General features: G+C 29.9%; 1 protein-coding gene across 1 annotated transcript; it reads right to left on the reverse strand.

Annotated features, from left to right (window-relative positions):
* Nucleotides 1-16,467: 16,467 nt before the first annotated feature.
* LOC145328505 (uncharacterized) lies at nt 16,468-19,885 on the reverse strand. Its single transcript, XM_080172217.1, has 4 exons — nt 19,794-19,885; nt 17,871-18,912; nt 17,296-17,446; nt 16,468-16,478 (listed from the first exon to the last, which is right to left on the reverse strand). The coding sequence occupies exons 1-4, from the start codon at nt 19,883-19,885 to the stop codon at nt 16,468-16,470; spliced, it is 1,296 nt and encodes a 431-aa protein (XP_080028343.1).
* Between the last annotated feature and the right edge of the window lie 6,703 nt (nt 19,886-26,588).

Here is a 26,588-nt window from a genome sequence, read left to right on the forward strand (position 1 = left end):
TAATTTACACTTTACAGTCCATTCAATCCCTACTTGCCTTCCGGGTTTTTAAAAATGGACAAACAATGAAATAATATGAAATATATACATGGATATACTGAGAAAGAAAATTTGTAGTTAATTTAGCTTGCTAACACAGAACTCGTTTATTGTTCATTAGTTCATCTAGTAGAAGGGGAGTGGGTAGATTGGGGGGTGGGGGGTATGGTTATTTTAGCCAGCTATGAGTTTCACTTTATCAGAATACATGAAAATATGATGCAGCATCCAAGTAATAATATTTCCGTTGTAGTAGCGCCTCTAAAATGGAATGGACACACACACAAATAATCTATGATTCATACCCAGGAATCTGAGGGGATTAGAAAATGGACTTTGCATTGATGTACATCACCAAAAATTATAAATAAAAATCTATACAATATAAAACATTGGTTAAAAAGATTGGGCACTACAAGTTCGGACCCTACCAATCACAATTCAATTTTTTTAACCTACGAGTAAAAAAACTTATTAATAAAACTTTGAGTACTTGTGTCATTAATTATCAAATGTCCTTAACAGTGCAGTGGTCCTTTTTTGGGATAGTATCGACTTTAAAATGGATTTATAATTACTTAGACATTACATCAGATTTTCCTGTTCTATTAAAAAGTGAACTATTCGGCGGGCTAAAATTTATATCTCCCCCATTCCTCTTCTTTACCCCTTCCCTTCCATCCCGACCAACAAATGTGAGGGGATATTGCAACCTAAATTTTTCTCTTCTTGTAGTCGATATAAACCAATAAAATTGCATGTTGACAAGGATATTGATCAGAGATCTAAATTGATAAGACAATGGCCGATAAATTGATGTACATCGCTAATATTAATACACAAATTTACCCTTTTTTTACTACTATAGTGGTTGAAACGTTGGACACCCAACTTAATGAACAAACCAATCAAAATTCAAAACTTAATAAAAGTCCCCAAATTTGTAAAGCCAACGAATATATGATTAGTGAGATGAACAGCCCATTGTCCCCTCCCTCCCTGGATATTGATAGAGCTATATTATAAAATACTCATGTTGCATGTTGCAGTTGTTTACTCAGCTGGGCCCAGGAAGGGAACTTTGATGATAAACAAAAATACCCCTCATTAGATTACAATTTAAGTTTAAAATGTCTGGAACTTAACTTTATTGTGTTTTAAATTGTCACATAATCTTTAAGCAACGATCACAGAGTTGATAAATACATTTTATACCCAAAGTTTTTAAGCTAATATAATTTACAGTCCAATGTCCACCCTCTCCGTGACTCTGCTAGTTCAATAAGCTTAGTACTCAGATTTCATACATTTTCAACCCCCCCCCCCCCCCATAAAATAGGGTTAAAATCATATCGATCCAAAGAAACAATAAGTTATAAAGACATCCTGTTACTTTTTTTTACAAGAAATACTGGTTAACTTCAAGCGTAGTTTGTAGTATATTTAGAATTGAAAACAAAACCATATGTTAAAAATAACCTCCCATTAAAAAAAATATTCACCCTCCCCCCCCCCAAAAAAAAAAAATAAGCTTGGATGCCCCTGGTACATCCCCAGTAATGATAAACAAAATTACCCCATATGTAGATTAAGATTATTGGTTGAAAAGTGTGGACACTGATAGTCTTAAACCAACCAATGAAAATACAATAAAAGTACCCAAAGTTTTGCGCCAACCAATAAAATAAAGTAATTTTAAAACTTTGGGTACCAATTTAATTTACAGTCTAATACACCCTCCTCCCTGGGGACAGTAAAGAATTTCTGTTATGATCTTTATGTAAGAATGTTAAAAAATATTGAGAGGGTTTTACCTATTAGAAGCTAACCTGTAAAGTTCAGCTACACTGTTAAAAATAATTTTTTTTTTTAGCATCAGATGATACTCTATATTCTTCACATTAATGTATAGTATCAATCCATACGTAGTAGGAAAAAAACCTCATTACGATACAAGGAAGTTTTCAATGCTGTATTAAAGTATTAGGTAATGTTCTGTGAAGTAACACATAGTACTAAATAATGTATTTGTCTGTATAGTATTGTCTAATACGCTCTTGGGAATATAATTCAATACGGTAGAAGTAAGTTTTCATTGCCCTCCTTCGCAATTGTTGTTACCCTCTATCATAATTTTTGATACTTTGTAGGGAATGAAACTGTTTTACTTTGTATGAAAGATCAGTTTATAATATATGATTATTATATGTACATATACATTTTGTTATATCAACAAACATACCAAGCAGAGCCATAAAACATTAATTTAAATGTAAATTTAGTAAAAAAATTACTTTAAAGATGTTTAGGACTTAACATTATCCTTAAAAATAAAAACTATGGTCAGACATAATTACAAAAAACAAAACTATAAATCTGAGCATAAATAGTAACATTTCATCTTTGTCTAAAACGACCAAGCATTGAAACACTTCCATGAGAGGTGTGCACGAATGGTGCCTGTTTCAATTATTCAGTACAGATTCGTACCCTAGAACGAATGAATAGTTACTATTTTAATAAACCATTCTCTTGCGTACTGTCTGATACGCTACAGCGTATGAAATAGTACTAAATCAAGAAACATTTCTACAGCGTATTTTCCGATACCCTACAACGTATGAAATATTACTATTTTTATAAACTTTTCTACAGCGTATTCTATAGTACCCTAGAGCGTATCAATCGATACTAAAAAAATGTATGGGTTCTGTATAGTAATAATTATTGTGTTATATAGTATTACATAGTGTTATATATTAATTATATAGTTGTAGGGTACTTACGGGTCCAATACTCTCCAGAGTATCAATTGATACTAAATAAAAAAATTATTTTTAACAGTGTAGATCAAAACAGACGCACACATTCAACGGCAAAATTTGTGCTGTGTTGTTATTTTTGTTTTTTTTTGGGTCAGTAGCTTAAAAAATATCTGAACTAGTATCCTATTATATGTATACTAGCAGCTACGCCCCTAGCATCCAGAGGCTCTTTATTCGAAGGGGCAAAAAAAGAACTAAAGAATAGCTTAAAACCATCGTAAACCTTAAATATGAAAATATAACAGCATAAAACCATCACAAAAATTATGTGAAGCTTACCTAGAATAGAGAACCCAATCTGTTTAGCAGTTATTGAAATCTAAAGCTTAAGACAAAAAACTCCAACTTCTTTATATAATAGGATGTTATTTTTTTCTAAATACTTATACTCTTCTTATATTTATTTAAGTCTCGTTGTAAGTAAAAGATCCCTCCCCTCCCCCTATTATGATGTATGTATGATATATGATGAATGATCATCGGTCAACTTTTGCTAAAAGAGATGGGGGGGGGGGGGGAGTTCAGTATAGGTCAAGTGAAAGTTAAATCCTAAAGGGTATTATTTTCTTCCATCCAAAGTTGTAAGTCAAATATAAATATGAAGGGGGGGGGGGTGAGGGATATTTTTAAGGTTTAATTATATCAACAAGGATCACAACATCCATAAAAGCGAAATGGTAGTACAATCAAACATTAACATAAGCATAAATGTATAAGTATAATCAAAATTATAAGTAAGTATTATATAGTTGCAACGCTTTCTAAATCTATACAATATCTATACATTAAATTAATGATGCACAGACCGACGCGTCAAGTCTCAAGAACCAACACAAATTATAGAAAAACCTCGCTTAGCTTAGACATACATTTATTAAACTTTAACAGTATATAGTCCTCCCACCCCTTTATGATAGGAAGTTGGTCATGAATATGATGTTTACAAATGAGCAATTTTTTTATAAGTTACAATACACAAATTGTCAAAATCCATAAAAGCGAAACAAATTTAAAATGCATGATAATTTTGATTATTTCATTTAATTTAAGCATTCTTATAATTGTACATTCTACAGCATGACCCTCGAAAAAGTATTTTTAAGCATCTGCAGCCCTTATTTCTCAATGAAATATTAAAAAATGCATATGTCCTTGTTCTCTATAGTATTCCACGTAAGTAGATATAAAAATATTTTTTTTACCTCCATTAACACCGGAGATTTTTAGTGCTAAAGTTTTGAAAAAGTGACTGAGGAAAAAGTAACTTTTAACATGAAACGACTTTTTTAGCAAAATTAAGCTAGAAATCCTTTTATTTTTGTTACTAGCAGAAACTTTATACAAAAATGAAATAAAAAATTTAGTTTTTGAGTAAAAAGCATTTTTTTACACATATTTTTGGAGTCTTTTTAGTTTAATGATATTTAGAAAAACTTACTTATTAGGCAAAATTGTTTAAGATTAAAAAACCAAATAAATCTATATGAATATAGCAGGAAAATTGTTTTTGTTTCACAATCCTAACTTTAATAACAAAAAAGTTATAAAGAAAATAAAAATAAACATAATGATTTTTTAGTCTAAAAAGCTTAATTTACCCCCTATTAAATAATTGAGATGTCAGAAAAGTAGGCGGAGCAACTGTCATAATTAATCCTTTTCTATAAATAAGGGTTGATAAATAACCTAAAATTTGCAAATAATCAATTCATTCAGTAGTATTTTTTGCCATTAAAAATTTATATTTTTTGGTGGAATAAAAAAGAAATATTTAGTTAACTTGTTTTTCTTTGTGTCTCATTAATCAGTTGCCAGAAAAACATAATATAACCATCCAAAAAATAAAGAGAAACAAAAAAAATTCTTTTTCTCAGTCACTTTTTCAAAACTTTAGCTCTAAAAATCTCCGGTGTTAATGGAGGTAAAAAAAATATTTTTATATCTACTTACGTGGAATACTATGGAGAACAAGGACATATGCATTTTTTAATAATCCATTGAGAAATAAGGGCTGCAGATGCTTAAAAATACTTTTTCGAGGGTCATGCTGTATATCCTAGAAAGCGGTTTATATTAATTGTAAGTATGACTGAGTCTCTGAGAATTTGAATGTTTATTATTTTTTGGTTAGATTTATAATAAAATTTGTTCAACATGATTTTTAATATTAAATGCGCTGTTAACTCTATATTTGTTTGTCTGACTTTATAATCACTGAGCTTTGCTTTTAAGGGTGTTATCATACTTGTTTAGTTACATTCAGAGCGGAAGCCAAGCTACTCCTTTTTAAACATTTTGATTTTTTGAATTTTTAGTTACAAAGCTACTCTGTAATATGTTATTTGACAAGGATGACAACATACATAAAAGCAAAGCTCTAAAACGAACATTAACACATTTAGAGTTGCAAATAACAACTTTGGAGACTTTTTTTCTTTAATTTTGATTGGTTGGTTTATTAAGCATGAAATGCTGCCAAAATGAAAATAAAAAAACAAGCGAAATTAGCAATAAGAACTAAGATTAACTATCTTGCTACGAGATTGCGTGATGATAGAAAAAAAATGTATTCACCAAACCTTTATTATTCCAAGTCATAAAATTCTAGTGAGGCCATAAACCTTGTTCGTATAATAATATTTTCTGGAATTTTTATGATTTTCTGACAATGTTTGACCGTAAAGATATGTGAACATATGTAGTATCTTACAAATACATCCCAAATCTAGCATAAGTTGACCCCTTCTATCCGTATCAAAATGTTAACAAAGGTGTGAAGTCTCAATTTCCGGTCGTTTGAATATATCGGGGAATTTGTATATTTTTAGGGTTATTTTAGTATTTTGAAAATATTGAAAACAGTAACATTTCTCTACGAAATCACCCATCGTTTAAGATTTTGAGTATGTTTTGAAAAATACTATAAACTAAAACTATCATTGCATGGGAGTGTTTTTCTTTCAGTGCTTGATTTGCCCTATACCCTAAACCTCACTTTGGCTGTCCTTACTTTCTTATTAAGTATATTTTTTTAAAGCAAAGCACTTCTATAATTAAAAACGCCCATCTAAGGGTAAAACACTGAGGGTCTAGCCTCAAATCAAAAAATAAAATGACAGGATCTGTTTGTGTGTCTATCTGTACTAAAAGATCTCGGTAAACGGAGAATCCATATGGTTTTTCTTTACAAATAAGCATCCATTATATAATTTTGTATGCACATTTGTTCTATAAATGAACCCAACCACAATCATCATAATTTACAACGTACAACAATAGTAATAACTAATAAAAACTTTTCTTTGTAAACATATATAAAGTTTGGGTATAGTCTCTTTCGTGGCAACGCCTTTAAAGAGGCATTTTGTCGTATTTTCACAGTAGCTTATTTTAAGTTAGGTAATTGGCCCGCAGGGTTAGAGCCCCCCCGCAGAGGCTAGAAGTAGGGGAAAGGCTACTGTGAAAATACGACGAAACGCCCATTACAAGCCGTTGCCACCAAAGGGACTATACCCTAATGTTTTTTTTTGTCTGAAGGTTAAAATCTCAATGATTACTGAAGTGATTGGGTTCTCTATTTTAGTTAAGCTTCACATAGGTCCCAAGACGGTAATAGGCTATTTTATTTTCAGATTCAGGTCGTGGGATAGTTTTAAGCTTTATTTTCTAGCCCGTTTCTGCCCCTTTTATTACAGAGCCCCTGGATGCTAAGTAGGCATCCGCTAGTTTAGAATATTCTTCTGAATTTTTTTATTTATCTGAGATAACAAATAGAAATTCCTATGCTGGAAAATAAATATAAATATATTAACTTACACATAAAGATTACATTAAGTTCAACTACTTATGTTAGAATTTCTGTTCGGCTGATTTTAGTTATTTATTTTGTAATTAAAGCCTTTGATACTATTACGTTCTGCCTTTTTTTTGTTTTTTAAACCTCTCTCTCACTTGCTTTTTCTTCCATTTTTCTTTTAATTTCTTTATTTATTCTCCAGATACGTATTTATAATAATGCCTTTCTCATTCTTTCAAAAATGCACTTTGAATTACGGAATTTATTTTCCTAGTATATTTTGTTTTAATTACCGTCACGAAAGGGTTAAAATGTTTTTAATTTTTGTTCTATATCTGAACACATTAGGGAGGGGCTAGTATCAAATTCTTTCAAAACTAAGTTTTCTTAGCTTTACTATACTAAAAATTAAAATTTTCTGTTTTATGAATAGAAATCAAATACTTCAATATAATTCAAATAGCAACATGAAATAAAAAAATAAGTTTATTTTTCCTAAAGTAAAATAATGGGCCTTATTGTTTTGGTCAATGAGAGTTTATTATGGATTATTGAAGCAGTATGAGTTTTATATGCTTGTACTTTGGAAAACTTGAGCTCATTTATAGACATTTATTTCCTATATAGATCTGTCATGGATCTTGAAGCAATTAAGCAGGCCGTTTTGTACATGTTAAAAATTGGAAGATTTCATTAAATAAAAGTTCCCGCAAATATAAGTATTAAATAAATTTCCATAACTTCCCAAACAAAACAATCAATTATGTCTATCAACATTTTTTCTTAGTTGTATAACCTTTGGTAATTCTGGATCACCATTGGTCAGATTGGATGAAAATGAAAAATTTCATTGGGTAGGATCTTTGTCTATTTCCAAGGGTAAGTATAAATTTTAAAATTTATTGTAATATTCCATGCCAACTTAATCAACAGTAACCGATGACTAATCGTTGGATCAAATTGGAGTAGAATTTAGAATTAAATATCCTTAACTCAATGATCATCTAGTATCAGGTATAGCCAAAAAGCGAAATAATTATAAAAGAATATTTAAGCAGATAAAAAGGTCGTCATTACTACTAACCGTTGCACCCCAAATTTGCTAAATATCAAGTAAAGTTTTTTTTTTAAATTAAATTAGTTGCTGGTAACAGCTGATCCAGTATATTATTTACTTGGTCAGTCGCTCTTGATAAAACTATGACGGACAATAGATTTTTTTCATGTCAATTCTATAAATTTTGGCCTATATGTCTGTCTGTTTGCTATGTTGTACCTGTTAAATTCATATAATTCTACTTTTATTGGTGAACTGATAAAGAATATGCTTCCAACAATTAGACAGTAATTAAAGATAACTTCTCAAAATTTGATTCTGTTACTTGGTATTGATCCGTTAGTAGAGTAGTAGTTTTAGTTCCAAGTTTTAAGGCATCATTTGTTGGAGACCTTGCCATGTTTTTTTACATGAAAAATTTAATCTGTAAAAAGATTTTTTTTTAATTATTAGAAATTGATTAATATGTTTAAGGATGTGACAAAACTACAGTAGAAAAAGTGTTTGTAAACAGATATAGGGTAAGCTAAGTCACTATAATTTTACATTTAAATAACATCTAATCAGAATAAAAATACTTTGGTGGCAGAAAGAAGTATGAGATACATTATTTGCATATAACAGGAAAAAGAAATAGGCATCTACAAAGCACATAATTTTTGTTAAAAAAATCTTGTTAGACAGACTAAATTACTGTTTGATGAGCACAATTTATTTGTTTTAATTATGTACAATTTAAACATATTCTTTTAAAGTAAGTAAATATATTAATTTAAAATTATTGTTAGAATACAATTCCAGTTTTTAATGTAAAGGCTGAAAATCCAGCTGTATTTACAGGTATGATTTTTACCTCAGTTTTTTTTATCTGTCAATCATATTATTCCTTATTATTATATCTTGTGGTTTAGCACATAGATTCTGTGATTGGGGTTTTTTCATGACATTCAGATAAAAAGATAGACATACATTGCTCTACTTTGGATTTTAGTTTTGAGTAAGCAGATTTATATTTTTTCAATTTTAAAGATGGTTTGTGTTATCTGGACTGGATTGCAGATCAGTACGGCATGAAAGTAAGGTTTTATTTATTATTTCCAGGGTTCGGAAGCCGCGCCTCAGCGGCGCATAAGCCTCAGTTTTAAACCTGCTTGTGAGCAGAAAAAGAAATTTCAGAAAGAAGGATTGTCTGCTAAAGAGCAGTTTTATACATCAAGATGAATTTTATAGTGATAAAATGAAGATTTCACTGAGGCTTACACGCGGTTTCCGCGCGGCTTCTGCGCGGCTTCCGAACCCTGATTATTTCCAACAACCACAACTAAGTCACAACAACCTTGGTCATTATACCCTTTCTTAATAACTAATAATCTACGTTGGTGCTCTTCATAGTGATTGAAAGTCACAACAGCAAGTGATTTAAAGTCACAACAGCATAGGGCATATTCCCCTTTTAGTGAACTGGATGAAATTCGGCATTTAAAGTGCTCTTCACACTTTTTATGAACTAAGAGGTCTTTGTGTGCTGTGGCAACAGCAGTTGTTGAGACACAGCGTTATAGCCGTGCAGTGCAGGTTGCATCCATGCGGGTCAGTCTTATATTGCTGAGCGTTTTGATCCGACTGCTTCACTAAGAATAAAATATTGTTCTATTTCAGCCTCCGTTAAATTGGGTAAAACCAAGTCATTGTTTGACAGGCGAGGTAAGAAAATCCTTAATATTCTTTTGGTATTTTTTTAATTTTAAAACAGTGAATTGAATTGTGCTTATTTTTGTTTTATTAAATTAGGTTGGAGATGCTAACGATAAGGACAAAGAAGAAAATTGTATGTCTAGTTCTGGAGAACCTTGCGATTTTAAATCGTTCTCTGGATGGGACAAATGTCTGCTTGTAGCTTTTGAAGGTTACTCTTACAATATATTCATGGTGAGTAAAATATAACAACATTTACATATTTATTGTTAAATATCTTTAAAAATTTAAAATCAAATTATTCCTTGGCAAAAAGGTCTCAAAAAAGACTAAACTGATTGATCTAGAATTTTGGGTTATTGGTCAGGTTTTAGGATACTTCAACCTAGAGACTTTGGCTATACTAACTAAAATTAATTAGTATTAAAGTAAATTTTAAAAACAATTTCAGTGTAAGGATAAAAATGGAAAAATTGGAACCTGTGCAAATAACTGCAAGGTGAGTTCATACTTTCATAAAAAATTGTTATTTGTTTTTCCTTATTATGTAAAAAAACATATGATTTATTTTTTTAGGGTGTAGATCCAAATTACATTGTAGTAGGAGGAGCGGTTATAGCCTTAGCATCTGGTTTGGCAGGTTCCTCATTAGTAGGTAATGTTATTTATATAAATACCTACATAAGAAAACGGCTGCCGAGCCCAAATAAAAAAATTTATTTTTATGTTTTATTTTAGCGCCAGCAGTAGGTGTGGGAACTATGGGAGGTATCTTTGCTGCCAACGGAATGTGTCCTCCAGGACAGTGTAAGGTAAGGAAAGTCGTTGAATATACCTAGTACATAATATATAAAGTTGTATTTATTATACAAGGAGCGGCTACGCTGCTAGAAGACCCCCCCCCCCCCCCCTATTTTCTTATATGATTTAGAAGGAAATAAATAAAATTTTGAAGGGAGGGCGATTTTTTTAGAGGGTGGAGTTATCTTTCCCCTACAGCGGTTCGCTACAGACATAAAAGGTCCCGGGATGATTTTAGACGAACCGCCACTTTTATTTTAGTATTAAAAAAAGCAAAAAGATTTTTATGGGGGTCATCTTTGGGGTGTAGTAGTACCCTCCTAAAAATATTTATATACCCTCTCTGGACTTATGTTTCACTGTAAGGGAGAATTGTATCGGTTCAGCGGTTAGCGAGACCTTAAGCTAAATACACAAAGACAAACATCCTGTTACTTTTAAATTAAGATAAACAAGAAAAGAGAATCTTTATAGGTATTGGCCATCTTGTTTACTCTTATAAAATTTCATTTGTTTTTTAACTTAATCTTAAAGACAGTAATGTTTATTTTTGCAGCCTCGAAATTCACGGAAATGTTGTTCTATGGTGTTTGTTAGAAGAAGGTTAAGATGTCCAAGATCATGTTAGAAAAAAAAACTCTTGAAGATTAATCAAAAACACAGAAAAATATCCTCAAGATTAAACAAAAATACGAAAAAATCCTGAAGATTAATCAAAAATACAGAAAAAAAACCTTGAGATTAATCAAAAAAACAAAAAAAAATCCTCAAGATAAATAAAAAATACAAAAAATACCCTAGATTCATCAAAAATACTAGTTTTTGCTCATATACATGTATATCATTTTGTCAAAACAAATATATTTAGAAAATGTATTTAATTGTGATTTAATTTAAATAATCTCATAAGTAATAATTAAAGAACCTCAATAGAAATATAAAGGAACCTCATTAATATGATGATTAATTCTACCTCTTTATGTTTATGCTCATATCTAAAAATAAATATTAAAACCTTAATGTATATTACTCTTGTATTCTATCACCTCTGTTTTCAGTGCCTTGGTCCTTGATGCATATCGTTTTAAAAATAGGCTGAATATTAGACATTCAGACAAGAAAATAGTTTAGCCCATAAAAATTGTATCTTGCTAAGTTTGAAATCGATAGGACAATTCTAAACATGCCTAAATTATTTGTTACGGATGTAATAATGCACAAATGTGAATACGGAACGAAACTAACATTTGATTTTTTGTGATTCAATAACTTATCTAATTGATTGCTTTCTTAAATTTAAAAACAAAGATAAAAAATCCATAGAAGCGAAGATCAACAACTCTTAAAGACTAATGAAATAACGAACGACATTAAAATGGTGGGTACTTAATCATCATAGAAATTTTTATAGCAAAAATTTAGTTGAAAGAGTTTTATAGGGACCTACGGACTTTCTGGACATGATTATAGAGTTGCTAAGCTTTCAAAGGTGTACACTACTCACGCTTGGTTTTTTATTAAATGAATAAGTTAGGGTACAATGTTTGGCACTTTCGATATAAGTAAATGATAATAAAAAACCCATAGAATGCGATATTAACTTCAGAAAAATCGAAGAAAATAGTTTTAATACTTAATTAACGTTTTTAAGTTTTTCTTCAAAAAGTTTAGATAAGATGCCTTTAAAAGTCGTCTATGATTTTGTCAGGGATAAAAATGTAACTTTAAAATAAGAATTACAACATATTTTTTTAATTAGTACAAAGTAAAATTTTGAACATTTTATTGATCAGTATATTTTTTAAAATGTGAAGTAGAAACCTGAATATTTTATCATGAAAATTGTGTTATGATTTGATTGTCTGCTAGATTACAAGAAAAAAGATACTGACAGTACTTGTTGGTTCTTTAAAAATAATTAGGTAGATTACTTTCAGAACCCCTCTTTTTGCAACGTTATTTCAATAGAACAGAGCCGTAGTCTTAGTGTACTCAATATCTAGACAGCCAACCATTGTTTTAGAATTGTTCAATTTTTTTAACTTCTGATAAAAACAGAATTAATGGTATTTTTGTAAATATTATACCTCCAAGAAATGGCTATACTTCCCAATCATATGTTGTGTGATATTTAAGAGGAATTATTTTGATATAATGTCATTAAAATATTCGTTAAAAAAAGTGCTATTCTAGCTTATACTTTACATTTTAATGTGTATGATAATTCAAATAAAAGATAATGAAGATTTATATTATATTTAATTGTTATAATTATAAAGAAAAACCTGGAAACAGTAAAAACTGACTTTATTTTATTGACGTAGGGAAAATTTTGTCAAATATTTGAATAAAAAAACAATATGAAACAAAATAAATTATTTTTAATATAGTCACAAAAAGGCTTAATGAGTTTAGGAAATATTTCATTTACTAATCATGTCATTTAAACTCTATTCCACAGAATACAGTGTAAAAAGATGTTCTCGTTTTAATTTTAAGTAATTTGAAATGCATTTTAATACCTTTTAATGATTTATTTTTTGAAACATCTTTTTATAAAATGTTATTGATTTTTGAAGTTATATGTTAAAATGTTTTTAAATTTTGTTAACATTTTGTTTTAAATGTAGAAAATTGGTAATTCTAAACATTCAAAAAATGATTTTATTAAATTTTCATCACTTAAATTGCATGTTTGATGAAATTTTCAACTGATAATTCAAGAAAAATCGTTTAAGTTTTATTATATTTTACTTTGAAATGTTAAAAAAATATAATTATTGTCAAAAATGTGGAAGTTATACTTTCCTCAAAAAAAGACCTAAAACATGCAAATTAACACGTGTAATGAGATTTTTTTTCTTTCAGGTTTAATTTTAAGTAATTATTGATATTTTTTGTAAAAAGGATTTTATATAAAAAGTTTTAAAACTCGAGTTATGTAGTGGTTCTAAAAAAGGTTGCGAATTTATGCAATTTTCTTGCAAAAAAAATTTTCTAGGATTTTAAAAATAGCAAAGGGTGTTATTAGACGTACTTACAGATACAATTGCAAAGTCATTTTGGCCAAACACTAAAATAAAGTTTTGACATCTGAGGGTCCAACCGTGTACTATAACAGTAATCAGCATGCTAAGTTTGAAATTGATAGGACAATTCTTTTATAATAAGTCAACATAAAAGCTAGCTGTTATTTATAGTTGAACCGACCAAATATAACGAAAAGCTTGGCTTAAAACTAGGGTTGGGCCGGATACTTTTTTTGGCTGGATACCGGATATCCAGCTGATTTCTAATGCCGTATATCCGGTATCCGGCCGGATATCATGCCAACGTTGGATATCCGGCAAATTACCAGATATCCGGCCAGATATCAGGCATAAGAAATCAGCCGGATATTCGGATACCGGATAGTTTCATTATCAGGTATCATGCCGGATATTGAAAATGGCCGGATATCCGGCCCAACGCTACTTTAAACTGAAAAAGATCTATACTACACACATATCAATTTTGGAAAGTAAATACTTTCTTGAAGCCAATCTTAACGAGGAAGGTATTTTTGGAAAGGGGAAAATGTGCAGAAAACACCTATGTAAATTAGAAAATCCGCAGAAATCATTTTCAAAAGTTATTTGCAAACATTTGCAATGTTAATTTGCAAAATTAATTTCATGCCTTAAATGACATATTTGAAATAAATGTTCTTATGAAAGTTTTTATTTATGAGTTTAGAACATGTTCAAGACATACATTTTATTTTCAGTGTTAGTTTTTTCGCCCTACGTGTGAAAAAAGGCATTTCTCACATTTTATTATAGAAAATTGCATATAAACAAAATAATTATTTTTTTCTACAGTCAACACAATAATTGGCATAAAATCTTTCATTTTAAATGTGAAAGTCAGATAAAGAATCCTTTTTAGAGCAAATATAGTGCAAAAAGTAACCAAGACGTTTTAGCAAAGTATGAATATCTAATGAAATAGATACTTTTAAATTTTGATATACATATCAGATAAAAATATATAAAAAAAGAGATCAAAAACTATAAAACAAGGTATATATTTTTTCACTCTGTCACTGAATAAGGAGCACTTTTAGGTTTGATTTTTAACCAATGCAGCACTTAAACACTCATTTTTCAAGGTAAATAAACAAAATGAATGCAATTATACAATTAGGTCAGATTAATAATACAGTAAGCCTTTTTGTAGCAATTTTTTTTTGTTAAAATTATTCTTTATTTCTATAATAAACTGTATCAAAATCTAATGATTTGAAAATTCGTAATTAAGAACTTCATTTTTACACTGTTTAGACATATAAATTACAAAGAAAAAGATTAAATCCTTTAAGTTTGAATAATACTTTATATATTTACATAATAAAAACATTAAAATTGTTAAAGATTAAAAAAAAGAAATAAATAAGTAATTTTTAAAATCATTTTGTGTCGTCTTCCTAAACTATTTCCCCTTTTATATTTTAGTCTGGTAGAATTCATAATTATAAATAACCTTTGTTGAGCATATATATGTTTTATTGAAATTAATTATAAGAATGTAAAACATTTTTTGATTGATTTAATATTAACAATTCACCTAACATTTTGTTATTTTACTATTTTTTGAAACTTTTTTATTCTTATTAATAATTCTATTTAACACAAAAAGCTCATAGGGAGTTGATAACCTTTATTTCTTGCTTTGTATTCTAATTAGGTATTTCATTTGACTACATTTTTTAAAACTATACAGCATGCATGTTTGTGTCAATAATGAAGACATTACGGGTTTTTATGTACAAAAAGTTGTTTTAAAGCAAGAAAAAAAAATATAATCTTTCTAGTAACTAATATACAATTTCGTAGTTTTAAATATGTCTGTATTTTGGTTTCTAAAAAAAGTACAATACCAACAAACATGCATGCCTGAAAATTAGTTTCAATATTCGTATTAAACAGGAAAAAGAAACTAAGTCGTCGTTATAATTATTGTTTGTTATTTTTGGTGTAAGGTTTTTTTTAATGAAACTTTTTTGGAACTTGTTAATTCGATTTCTGCGGATTTTCTGGTTGCCAGAAATGAAATCTACGCATCTTTTTTAGCTAGATGGCATTTGTCTGGTTAAGATTGGATAAAAAAATCATTGGTTGGTTAAATTCTATAAGTGTGTACATATAGAACAAACTAACATCAATATAAAAAATATATATTATTATTCAAGACATAAAACATGAAAATAGATATATTTGTACATAATTGATAATTTATCGCATAGTTTTTCACGAATAGTAAAATAAAATTACAGATTAAAGTTAGTTGTATTTTTAAGACTTCTTCATTCTTGATATGGAAATAATAAAATATCAAACAAGGATGACAACATCCATAAGTTGCGAAGCTCATAAATTATGGATGGATATTCAGAAAAAACTATAGAGCAGTTTCATAAAAAAAATAAACTAAAAAAAATCACGAAACCCTGTAAGATTTATAACGTAAAAATCTAGGAATCGATCTAGCACCTCAATCAATAAGCAAATCTTTATAAGACGTTGTGGGGAAATGTAAATTGTGAACTTATAAAACCCCTAAAACTCTCGAATAGGAGTAAAGAAAATCATGAAAAATCTAGAAATCAAACTAGCACCCCAACCAATAAGTAATTTTCAATAAAACTTGATAAAATTATGCAGAATATTAAAGTATTCAATCCCTGAAAATTTCAGCCGTCTATCTTGAATAGGAGTAGAGAAAATCATGAAATCTTAAAAATGTAGGAATCGATCTAGCACCCCAGTTCATTGAATAATCTTAATGAAACTTGGTGAAAATATGAAGAATATTAACATATTTAATCCCTAAAATTTCAGCCGAAAAAAATCACGTTTTTTCCCTTTCTGTCTCAGACGGACGGACGGACATTTCGAATTATAAAGTAGCTTCGCTACTAAAAGGCGTCTAATGTTGTAGGGGGAGGGTGGTAATACCCTGCAGAAAAATAAAATAAATATCCTCTTCCCATATGTAAATAAATTTACAACATAAGCTTATTTTATAACCAACCAAAATTAAATTGTTTGCGTTTCGCACCCTAATTCACAGCACATTATTTTTTTAACATCAGTATTTTGACATTTCATAAACCATTGTTATTTTTATTTTCCTAACTTTTATTTCTTGTTTCATATAAGATTCATGTTTGATTTTATCTAAGATTTGATGATGTATTTTTCTCATAACACACTTTATTTTCCACCTGAAAAAAATTCAAATATTATTTTTATGATGAGAACGTATTTAAATGTTCTCTGTATATTAGGTTAGGTTAAGTAAAATTAGAACAACCCCACAGGATTAGGAACCCGCAGGATTTTTGTTCCTCGTAGACACTATATAAATTTGCTTTTTTTCAAAAAAAAAAAAAAATAAGGCGTGGGTTAAAGGTTTGGGGGGGGAGAAACATGATTGAATAGGACTAAGGCTGAAAAAACGAAGAATAGTTATTTATCGCATCGTATTATAGATAGCTTTCCGCGGATATTAAAATGAAAAAGATTAAAACTAGTTTTGTTACCCCCGAAGGACAGATAGCCTGAGTAACAAAACTGATTTCATCTTATGATTTTTACTTTTTGTGAAAAATTGTCTGTAATACGATGTTACACATGATTTTTCAGTATGATCGAGAACCGGTTCTTATCAAGCGGAAATTAATCGGCTTTGAAGCCATACTATAAAATCATTAACATTGACAGTGATATATAAAAATGTGCTGATTAAAAGTAAAAAAAACAACATAGGCAATTATAAACAAAATTTTGTTAAATTGTTAAATGCAAAAGTTATTCATTATTCGAAAATAAATAAAGAAATGAAAATTGTTTATTGTATACAGTTTAGATAATTAAATAGAGAGTATATTAGGCCTGTAACAAAATGGTTTAATCTCTTTAGAATAACTTAATATTGAAATGAAGTAGCTTGAGTTTTATACTGGGGTTAGTAATAGTTGAGACATGAATTATTTTAAAATTTAGAACAACCAGTGGACCATATAAAACTACCTTCTTTACCTCTGTATGACTGTTTAACTTGCTCATCATTTTTCAAGTCCAGTCTTGGCCTTTTCATTTGAGAATGATTGACACTTGAAGGATCATCCACGACCGCCGTAACTGCAATAGCCCTCTTCCGTTTCAAATCTTGAGGTTGCTCTTCCCCACTCTAAAAATTTTTATCTGAGAAATGCAGATGGTCATAAAGAGAAAAATAAATGCCAGTTAGAAAATAAAACAAGTATGACAACATCCAGTAGTAGCAAAATATTAGAAAAAAATAGAAATGAAGCAAGCAAGAAAAAGGATATTGAAAGAAAGAAAAACATTGGATAGAGAAATTGTCATAAATAAGGATGTAGGTTTGATCCAAGTTAAGGAGTAACTGCGCTACTACTAAAAATAATATTGAAGAAGCAAAAAGTTGTAAAACCAAAACCAAAGGGGGGTGGGGGTTAAAATGTGGTTACTCGTGCCACGACATACCAGCAATTTTATTTTGGGCGCTACTCCCTTAGTTTTAAAGATAATTGGATAAATGGGCTAAATAAAACTCATTTAAACAGAAAATATTTAATTTGTAAGTTAGTTACCTCATCTAACCTAGTTGAAGGCATAACTTGGAATGCTCCAGCCCTGTCTTCTCCAATCATTGTGTTAATATTTGATTTGATAAGTGTCAACAATTTTTCTAATGCTTCAATGCGTTTGTTTTTTATTTCAATTTTTGATTTTAGGTTGGTTTCTGTTTCTTTGTAATCATTGACTTCCTGTTCAAGGTCATTAAGTTTCCTATTCAAGTTACCAATTTTTGCTTCTTTGTCATCAAGAACTTGTTCCAGAGTTTGATTCACAGCTTGGCCTTCAGCAACTTCTTCTTCAAGAATAGATATTTTATTTCTGAGTTCTTTAACAAGATTTTCATTTTGTGTGTTACTTTCTTTGTGTGGTACTTTCTGGGCTTTTAATTCTTGAATAATTTTAACAGACTTCTCAGATTCTTCTTTTATTATATTACTCATTTTCAACTCATTTCTTTTAAGATTTGAAACTTGTTCAAGTAAATTGTTAATTTGATGGTTTGCTGCTTCTTTAACCAACTTTTCTTCTTTTAATTTCTTTTTAAACCAAGGTATTATATTTTTTTCATGAAGCAATTTGATATTTAATGTTTTATTGGCTTTTTCAAGCATTTCCTCTAGTTCTTTATTGTCTTTGAGTGCAATTTGTAAGGTGTGTTCTGCCACATTTTTGTGTTTCTTTTCTGCTTTCATTTGATCATTAAGCTCAGATATTGTATTACTCATATCATTTAGTTGTTTATTAAGATTGTCTTCTTCCTCAATCAAATTTTCAATTTGAAAGTTTGCATTTGATAGTTCATCTGATATATCGTTAGATTTATTCATAATTTGTTCTTTGTGCAACTTTTCTGCCTTTATATGATCATTGAGCCCAGATATTATATTATCCATATTATTTAATTCATTATTTAATGATTTGATTTGTTTCTTAAGATTTTTTATTTGTTTATTATTTTTCCTTTTTAATGTTTTTGTTACTCCACCTCTATGGTTGTTGATGATGAATCTCTCTGAAGGACGGGAGATTGTAGCTGTAGGATGGTGAACAAACCTAAATAGGGAGAAGTAGTTTGTGCTTGTATTGTGTAAAATCGTGAGTAAGCTTCAGTTGAAAGCGATTATTAAGTCTAACTGTTCTTATTATAAAAAAACGCATAGTATAATTTAACGCATATTTAATAACAATTTGACTTAATAATCGCTTTTGACTGAAGCTTACTCACGATTTTACGCAATACAAGCAGAAGCTACTTCTCTCTTTGTATCTATTAACAAAAAAGACATGATTTTAAAAATCATTGCTTTCAAGTGACAGACTATAATAAGACGATTCACATGAAAACTTGTGTCATTTTAAAATAAACAAGGATAACAACATACATAAAAGTGAAGCTCTGACACAGTAGAGCAAAAGAATATTAGCTCTTGCAGATAAATAAGCAAATATAAATGATGTATAAGTATAAACAAAATTGGTGAATAGTCCCTATGGTGGCAACGTCTCTTAAGGGGCGTTTCGTCGTGTTTTCAAGTAGCTTTTCCCCTATTTCAAGCCCCTGCGGAGGGCTCTAACTCTGTGGGGTAATCACCTCATTCAACCTAACCTAACCTAAAATACCCTACACCCCAATTGTATGTAAATTTGTTGCAAACTGTTAAATTGCAGGATAGGGTTTGAATGATCTACTTACATTTTTAGGACTTTAGGATACATAGGATAATTATATCACATAATTATTATAGAAAAGACTCACTTTTAAAACTATATTCAAATAAATAAATTAGATAAATATATTTTGGATTCACCCCAAATAATTCCCCCTTTTTCACTTATTATCCTGTTTGGACATCAAAGAAAATATGACAAAACCCGCTACTTCGTTTTCTATATGTGATCCATTCATATTCTTAATTATTGTAAAGTTAATATACCTGGCTCCCCTCCAGCACCCCAGCTGCTCCCTCCCTTCATCTCCCGGATTGCTGTTCCAGTTTGGCCATCGCCTTGTATGTCCTCCAACCATTCTGGCGAACATTTAATCGCAGAAAATACCTTTAATATCTGAAAAATGTAACATTTTATCAATTTATGTATTTTACTAGCGGCTACGCCCCTAGAGGCCTCTAAGGGCACTTGAGAAGGAGAGAGTCGAATTTAATAATTCAATTTTTATTTTTTATTTTATAAGAAAAAGTAGAAAAAAATTTTGGGGGGGCGAAAATTTGTTTTTTTTTTTTTTTTGGGGGGGGGGGGTTTGCCATCCCCTCATTTTTAATTTTACTTTTAAAAAATTTTAGGAGGGGGGGATTTTACATTTTTTGGGGGGGTTGGGGGTGTCCTACCCCCCAAGAAAATAGTTATAAACCTTCCTGAAACCTATGAGAACCTACCCTGTTAAGGAGAACCCAATCGGTTCAGAAGTTAGCGAGATCCTTCGGTACAAACATACAAACACACATACAAACATCCTGTTACTTTATTATAAGGATTATATGGCAAGTGATCTATTTACACAGGGATGGAGGAGACATTAGACTGTTTATTACACTAGTCCCTAAAGCTTTATATTAATGTTTTCTTATTCGTTGGCTTAAAAAAATTCTTAACGTTTCTACCACTGCACTGTACTGATTATTTTTGATTATGACCATCGGGGATGTTTTTAATTGAAATTTAAATATTAGGATATTATTGATGAGCCTTAATCAGAAAAAAGTGAACTTTAAAAAATCAGTGTTCTCTCTCTAAATGTACACATTTTCCTCTACGCAAATCAGATGTTTCTAGAGCATTACAAACATACCAACGGACAAAGCGAGTTATAGAGTAGATGCTCATTGGTCAGTACAGCTGATTCATTAATAAAAGTTCAGGTTCTTTGTGTCTAAAATAGCACCAGAGTGAACCAAATATTCCCTAAAGGTATAACATGTCTTTTAATTATTAATTGGCAGATTTACAGACGAAGTAAACAGTGGCGTGCGAACTGAAGGGGGCATTTGAAGGAATTGACCTCCCCCCCCCCCCCTCCTAAATGTTGAAAAATGCCCAAGTTATTTTTCAATTATTTCACCAAATTTAAGAATTGCTAATTATGACCTATACATTTTTAACGTGTAATCGCTGAACATAACAAACCAGGCAATAGGAAGCATTTTAATTGCTAGAAGCGAAGCTACTCTATAATTCCAATGTCTGTCTGTCCGTTAGACAGAGATGATGGGAAACGTAATTTTCTCAGTTCCTATAAAAGATAGAAGGATGAAACTTTTCGACAATATTCCTATTATCAAGGAGCATAATCAACTATAAAACAATGGAGGTCGGACTGCTTTTTAGCAGGTTTTTGGCTCTTTTTATTTTTTTAAATTATTTTCCCATATCTTTGGTATTTACAGTCCAATTTTCTTAATTTTTGTTGTTAAGGATACGTATTAAAATCAAATTTCCCGTCTTTTTAAGAAGACATTCGTGGCGGTTGGACTGTCTTTTAGCCGGTTTTTGGTTTTTGGTCTGTTTTTAAACTTTTTGGGATGACGGTATCAAAGTAATTTCCCATTGGACTGAACATCCAGTATGTAATTTACTTTGACTGACAGTCATCATACTAAATACAATAAGGTTTTGTGTTTCTATCTCACAAATAAATCTATTTTTGATTTTAACAAATTTACTTTAAATCTACTTCTACGTATTCTCATTCAATATTTTTTGTGCTTTGCTACTTATGGATGTTGTCATCCCTGTTTGTAGTATGAACTTTTTACCGAAGAAATAAATTATTTAATAGAAAATACATATTTGCAGGAAACTTTAGTGATAAGACAATGGCCGATAATTTGATGTACATCCCCAATGATACACAAAATTAATCATTATATAGATTACAATTAGTGGATGAAACCTATGGAAACTCAACTTAATTAACAAATAAATCAAAATTCCATTGTAGTCCCCAAAGTTGTTGAGCCAACAAATAAAAAATGTTTTTTTTTTTTATAAAACTTTGGGAACATTTGTAATAAATAGCCCAATAGTATATCACATGAAGTTCAGAATACGTTTATCATACGTTTTTGTGCGTATATTTCCTTAATAACTAAAAGACACCAAAAACCCTTATGTTAAGTTCAAAATGCCCCCCCCCCCCTATACAAAGTACAAACAACCTTATATAATATTGTGTACAAGCAGTTGCACCCCTAGATTCTAAGTGCTGTGTATACAAAGAGGTATGGAAAACAACAAGATATAACATTTGAACTGCTCTAAAACTTAAATTAACATAATTAAATAGCCTTAAACCTTCTCGGCAACTATGTAAAGCTTCCATAAAATGTAGAGCTCCATCTATTTAGTATCAAAATCTTAAGCAACAGTCTAAAAAGCCTTGTTCTTTAAAAATTAAAATTGTTAACGAATATTATCACAAATTTATTTTTTTTAATTTTAGTAACAGTTTACAGTTTAATAGTTAGAATAAAAGTAAAACTGATAATTTATAAATCTATTATCTTATACTGCGACTCGCGAGTGCGACCCACCATCCCCCCCACTGAGCAAATTTCTGTTCTTATTTATGTATTTTTTTAGTAGCAAAGCTACTCTTAAATTCACTTTTTCTGTCTGTCCGTCAGCCCGTCCCTCAAAATTAAATTTTCTGTCGCTTTAAGAAAACATCCATGGCGGTCGGACTGCATTTTATCTGGTTTTTGACTATTTATATTTTTTTTTACATATTTTCCTATATCTTCCAGTAAGTAATTTTCTTTGACCGTCGGTCTGTCAGTCATCATACAAATGAAAATTAAGGTTTCGTGTTTACTTCAACAATAAATATATTTTTAATTTTAGCAAATACTTTTTATATCTACTTGTTCTAATTCTCATCCACGAATTTTTGTGCTTCGCTACTACTTATGGATGTTTTCATCCTTGTCAATATATACACAAATGATACACAAACACTCATACCACAGCAAATATACACACACACTCACACTAAAAAAAACTTTGATTTTAAGGGATAAGATAATTGACAATAAATTCATATGGATCCTCACTGATTATAAACAAGTTTACCCCCTTTTTAGATTAAAAATCTTGGTTAAAATGTTGGGGCAATTCTAGGTCTGTACTAATCAATGAAACTCAGTAAAAGTACCCGAAGTTTTGAGTCAACGAATAAAATAACATGGTTATAAAACTTTGTGTACCAGTGTAATTTACAGTCCAATGTTCCCTCCCTCCCTGATAAAAACAAAAAATTCACACTATTACCCCCACTCTCTTCCATTTTCAAATATTTGCTTTATTAGTAACAAAGCTACTCCCTAACTAACTCTGCCATAAAAAGCGGAGAAGAAAGAGCTGTTTATTTCCGATTTAAGCATTCCATATAACTTTTATATACACATGTGAAAGGGAAATATATTATCTTTATATTTTTTTTATATATCGCAGGCGTTTTTAGGTTGATTTAAAAAATATTTATGCTATTAGTGCTAGATGAAACTAATTAAGAGTGTACTTTATATGTTACCGTTTAAATTTTTTTTCTTTTGGTAACATAAAGATCTTTAAATATTTACAAGCCTCGCTACAGATAAATGATGTCGTTCTTGTTTTTGTTTTTAAGGAATTAGCTTCTCATCTTTATAAACAATATTACCCCTCCCATTTTCCTTTCCCTTATTTCTTTTTAATGATAATTCAATAATTTTATTTCAATTAAAAAGGGAAAGGTTTAGGTTTGCTTCAAATATCTCTCCTAATAGTTTATACAGAGAGCAAGAGCGTATAAGCGTTTTTCAAATGCTTGGGGTGGGGGGAAGGGGTTATATATTTTGAGGGGATAAATACACTTTGAACGTCCTTGACAGAGAGCCCCTTTTTTCACCCTTTTCTTGGCACAAATAAATGCTAAAAATATGTTTTGATTGTTTAAATGATTCTAAAATTGATTACTCAGCAGCTTCTATTAGGTTAAACTAATATCAAATGTTTCATAATTTTTTAAAAGTATTATATTTATTTAGAATGTTTATACCTATACAACAGAAACAATAATATTTTTTAACATTTGGCTACGCCCCAAGAGTTTTCTAAGGGAACTTGAGGGGGGAAGTCGCTTTAAAAAGAAAAACAAATATTGAGACTTTTCCAATGGCGATTTATTATCTCCCAAAATAATCACATACTTCCCCAGAGATGGGTTTTTAAGTCAAGAATGCCGCGTTTTTTCGACATTTTTTCGACATTGATTGATTGAACGAAGACGATATCAATCAACAGAGTATACAACCTAAGAATTCAAATTTTTTAAAATTATTATTTTAGCCATTTGTTTAATGTCTAATACAGCTCTAAAAAGATGTATTTATTAATATGCAGCAAAAATGGATTGAAGATAATTTGTTTTTCTTCTTATGAAGGCCGTACCAACAAAAGCGAAATCATTAAATAAATAGTTCTATACTCTGTTTAAATTTTGCGAATCGAAAAAAACGCAGCATTCTTTTTATGAGAACCCATCTCAGGACCAGAGATGGGTTCTTAAAAGATGCCGCGTTTTTTCGACAATTTTTTAGACATTGATTGATTGAACGAAGACGATGGGATTTCAACACAGAGTATACAACATAAGAATTAAAAATAATACAACTTAAATCCATTTTGCGCTGCATATTTATTAATGCATCTTTTTAGAGCTGTGTTAGACATTATACAAATGGCTAAAATAATAATTTAAAATTTTGAATTCTCAAGTTGAATACTCTGTTAAAATCGTACGGGGCATTGATCTTCGAGATGGAATAAGGTTTTTAACAGAGTATACAAATTTAGAATTCAAAATTTCAAAATTATTATTTTCGCCATTTGTATAATGTCTAATATACCAAATATAAGTGTGTCCTTAAAACAGTATCTTCATTATAGATATTTATTTTATTTAACTTGATTGTATAATTTAAAATATTTTCTCATATTCATTTGAAACCGATTAATATCCGGTGGATTAGAACCGGTTCTCATCCATACGCGAATCATATAATTGTATATTTTTTATCCGCGAAAAACTGTTCATAATACTTGATAATTGAAATACAAAGCTAATTTATAATAGAATAAATTAATTTTGTTTCCAGTATGGCTTGTAATCTGATTAATATCCGCAGTTTTAGAACCGGTTCTCATCCATACTGAAAAATCTTGTATAGCATCGTATTACAGACAATTTTCTAAGAATTAAAAATATGACAAAGAGTAGCTTTACTATGAAATATAAATATATTGGTGCAGCGGATAGCGAGATCTTTTGGCACAGACACGTAGACAGTCCAGCGTCCAGTTACCTTTACATAGGGAATATAAGAGTACAAAAAATAGAATAGTTGAATATCCAAGTGAATATTTAACTATCTGTGGCTGCGCTTTTAGAAATTCAACTACTAATGAGAAAATCTTGATTAATTTTCAACTGCTTTAAAGTAAAACAAAGATAACTTATTTTTTCATATGAAATCTTAAAGAATCAAATTAGATAATAAGTGCCGCAATAACATAAATTATAATAAAATACTTTGGCAGGTAGTGACAATAAATCAATATACCTAACTGATAATTCTTATGTAAAAGAAAAATTTAGTTTGCTTATATTTTATTAATCATTAATTATAAAGGCCAATTAATAATTAATTTGCTTAAAATTATGGCAATTAACAAAGTAGGACGTCTACAGTAACATTTGTAGATCTAAAGCCAATTATTTGCGAGGTCAAAAAATTGTCTGAAATCAGTGGCGTGGACAGGTATTCGTCAGGGGGGTAATATTAATACAAAAACGTATATTTTTTTAAAATCTCCCCCACCCCCACTAGCTGTATTAAGGAAGTGTTTAAGGGGGTTGAAGAACTAAGTCAAGGAAGGGGGTGTATCCAACACCCCTAAATCACCCCTTTGCACGCCTCTGTCTGAAATATATTTGTATTCGTTTGCTTTTAAATTTCCAGGCATTTATTAAATGCGAAGTTTTCTTCAATTAGGATTAGTTGTCAGTCCGTACGTACGTCTGTACTTAATTTATGCATGTTAGAATTGTCCTTTTTATTTTTAAACTGAAATTATGATTACTGTAACAGGAAGGTACAATATAGGATGACAGCACTTCTTCTCGAGAAAGTGAATACAAATATTTTCAACTTGGTGTTTTGCTAAATAATATAATTTGCCTGTTTAATTGAATTTTAAATTTATTAAATGTTAAGATACAATGTTATCTCAGTAACCAGATCTTAATATATAAGTTTGTCCATATTATAAAAGCAGGGAATCATAATTTTATTGTTAAAATTAAATAGAGTTGTAAAGTACATTTGTTAATGTACCTTTGATATTTTCAGCTTCGTTACTATGGATATTTTAATCCTTATCTTTTTTTAATCATAGCTTTAATTATTGCGAATGTCTAAGGTTGTCTTTTGAGAATAAAACATTTGTATCGAATCATAATTAAATTTAGGCATGATAAAATTATATTAAAGTTGAACTAAAAATAAATATAATTGATTTGTTCCATTTAGGCATTTATAATCAGATTTGTAAGATTTCATCTATCTAATTATCTATCCGATAGTCATCGGGGAGGTGATAGGATAGAATCTTGGCTTAAAACCGTGTCATAACTAATTACCTCAAAATGGTTCCTACTGCTGTTAGGTGCACGG

The sequence above is a fragment of the Acartia tonsa genome, chromosome 1 (assembly GCF_053477335.1).
Source record: "Acartia tonsa isolate MP-2025a chromosome 1, ASM5347733v1, whole genome shotgun sequence".
NCBI lineage: Eukaryota > Metazoa > Arthropoda > Copepoda > Calanoida > Acartiidae > Acartia > Acartia tonsa.

Coding starts and splice junctions, on each gene's coding strand:
- LOC145328505 (XM_080172217.1), bottom strand. CDS start 19,885: ATGGTTGGAGGACATACAAGGCGATGGCCAAACTGGAACAGCAATCCG. Junction 18,913..19,793: donor GGGTGCTGGAGGGGAGCCAG/GTATATTAACTT, acceptor CTCCCTATTTAG/GTTTGTTCACCATCCTACAG. Junction 17,447..17,870: donor CTTCAACTAGGTTAGATGAG/GTAACTAACTTA, acceptor AAAAATTTTTAG/AGTGGGGAAGAGCAACCTCA.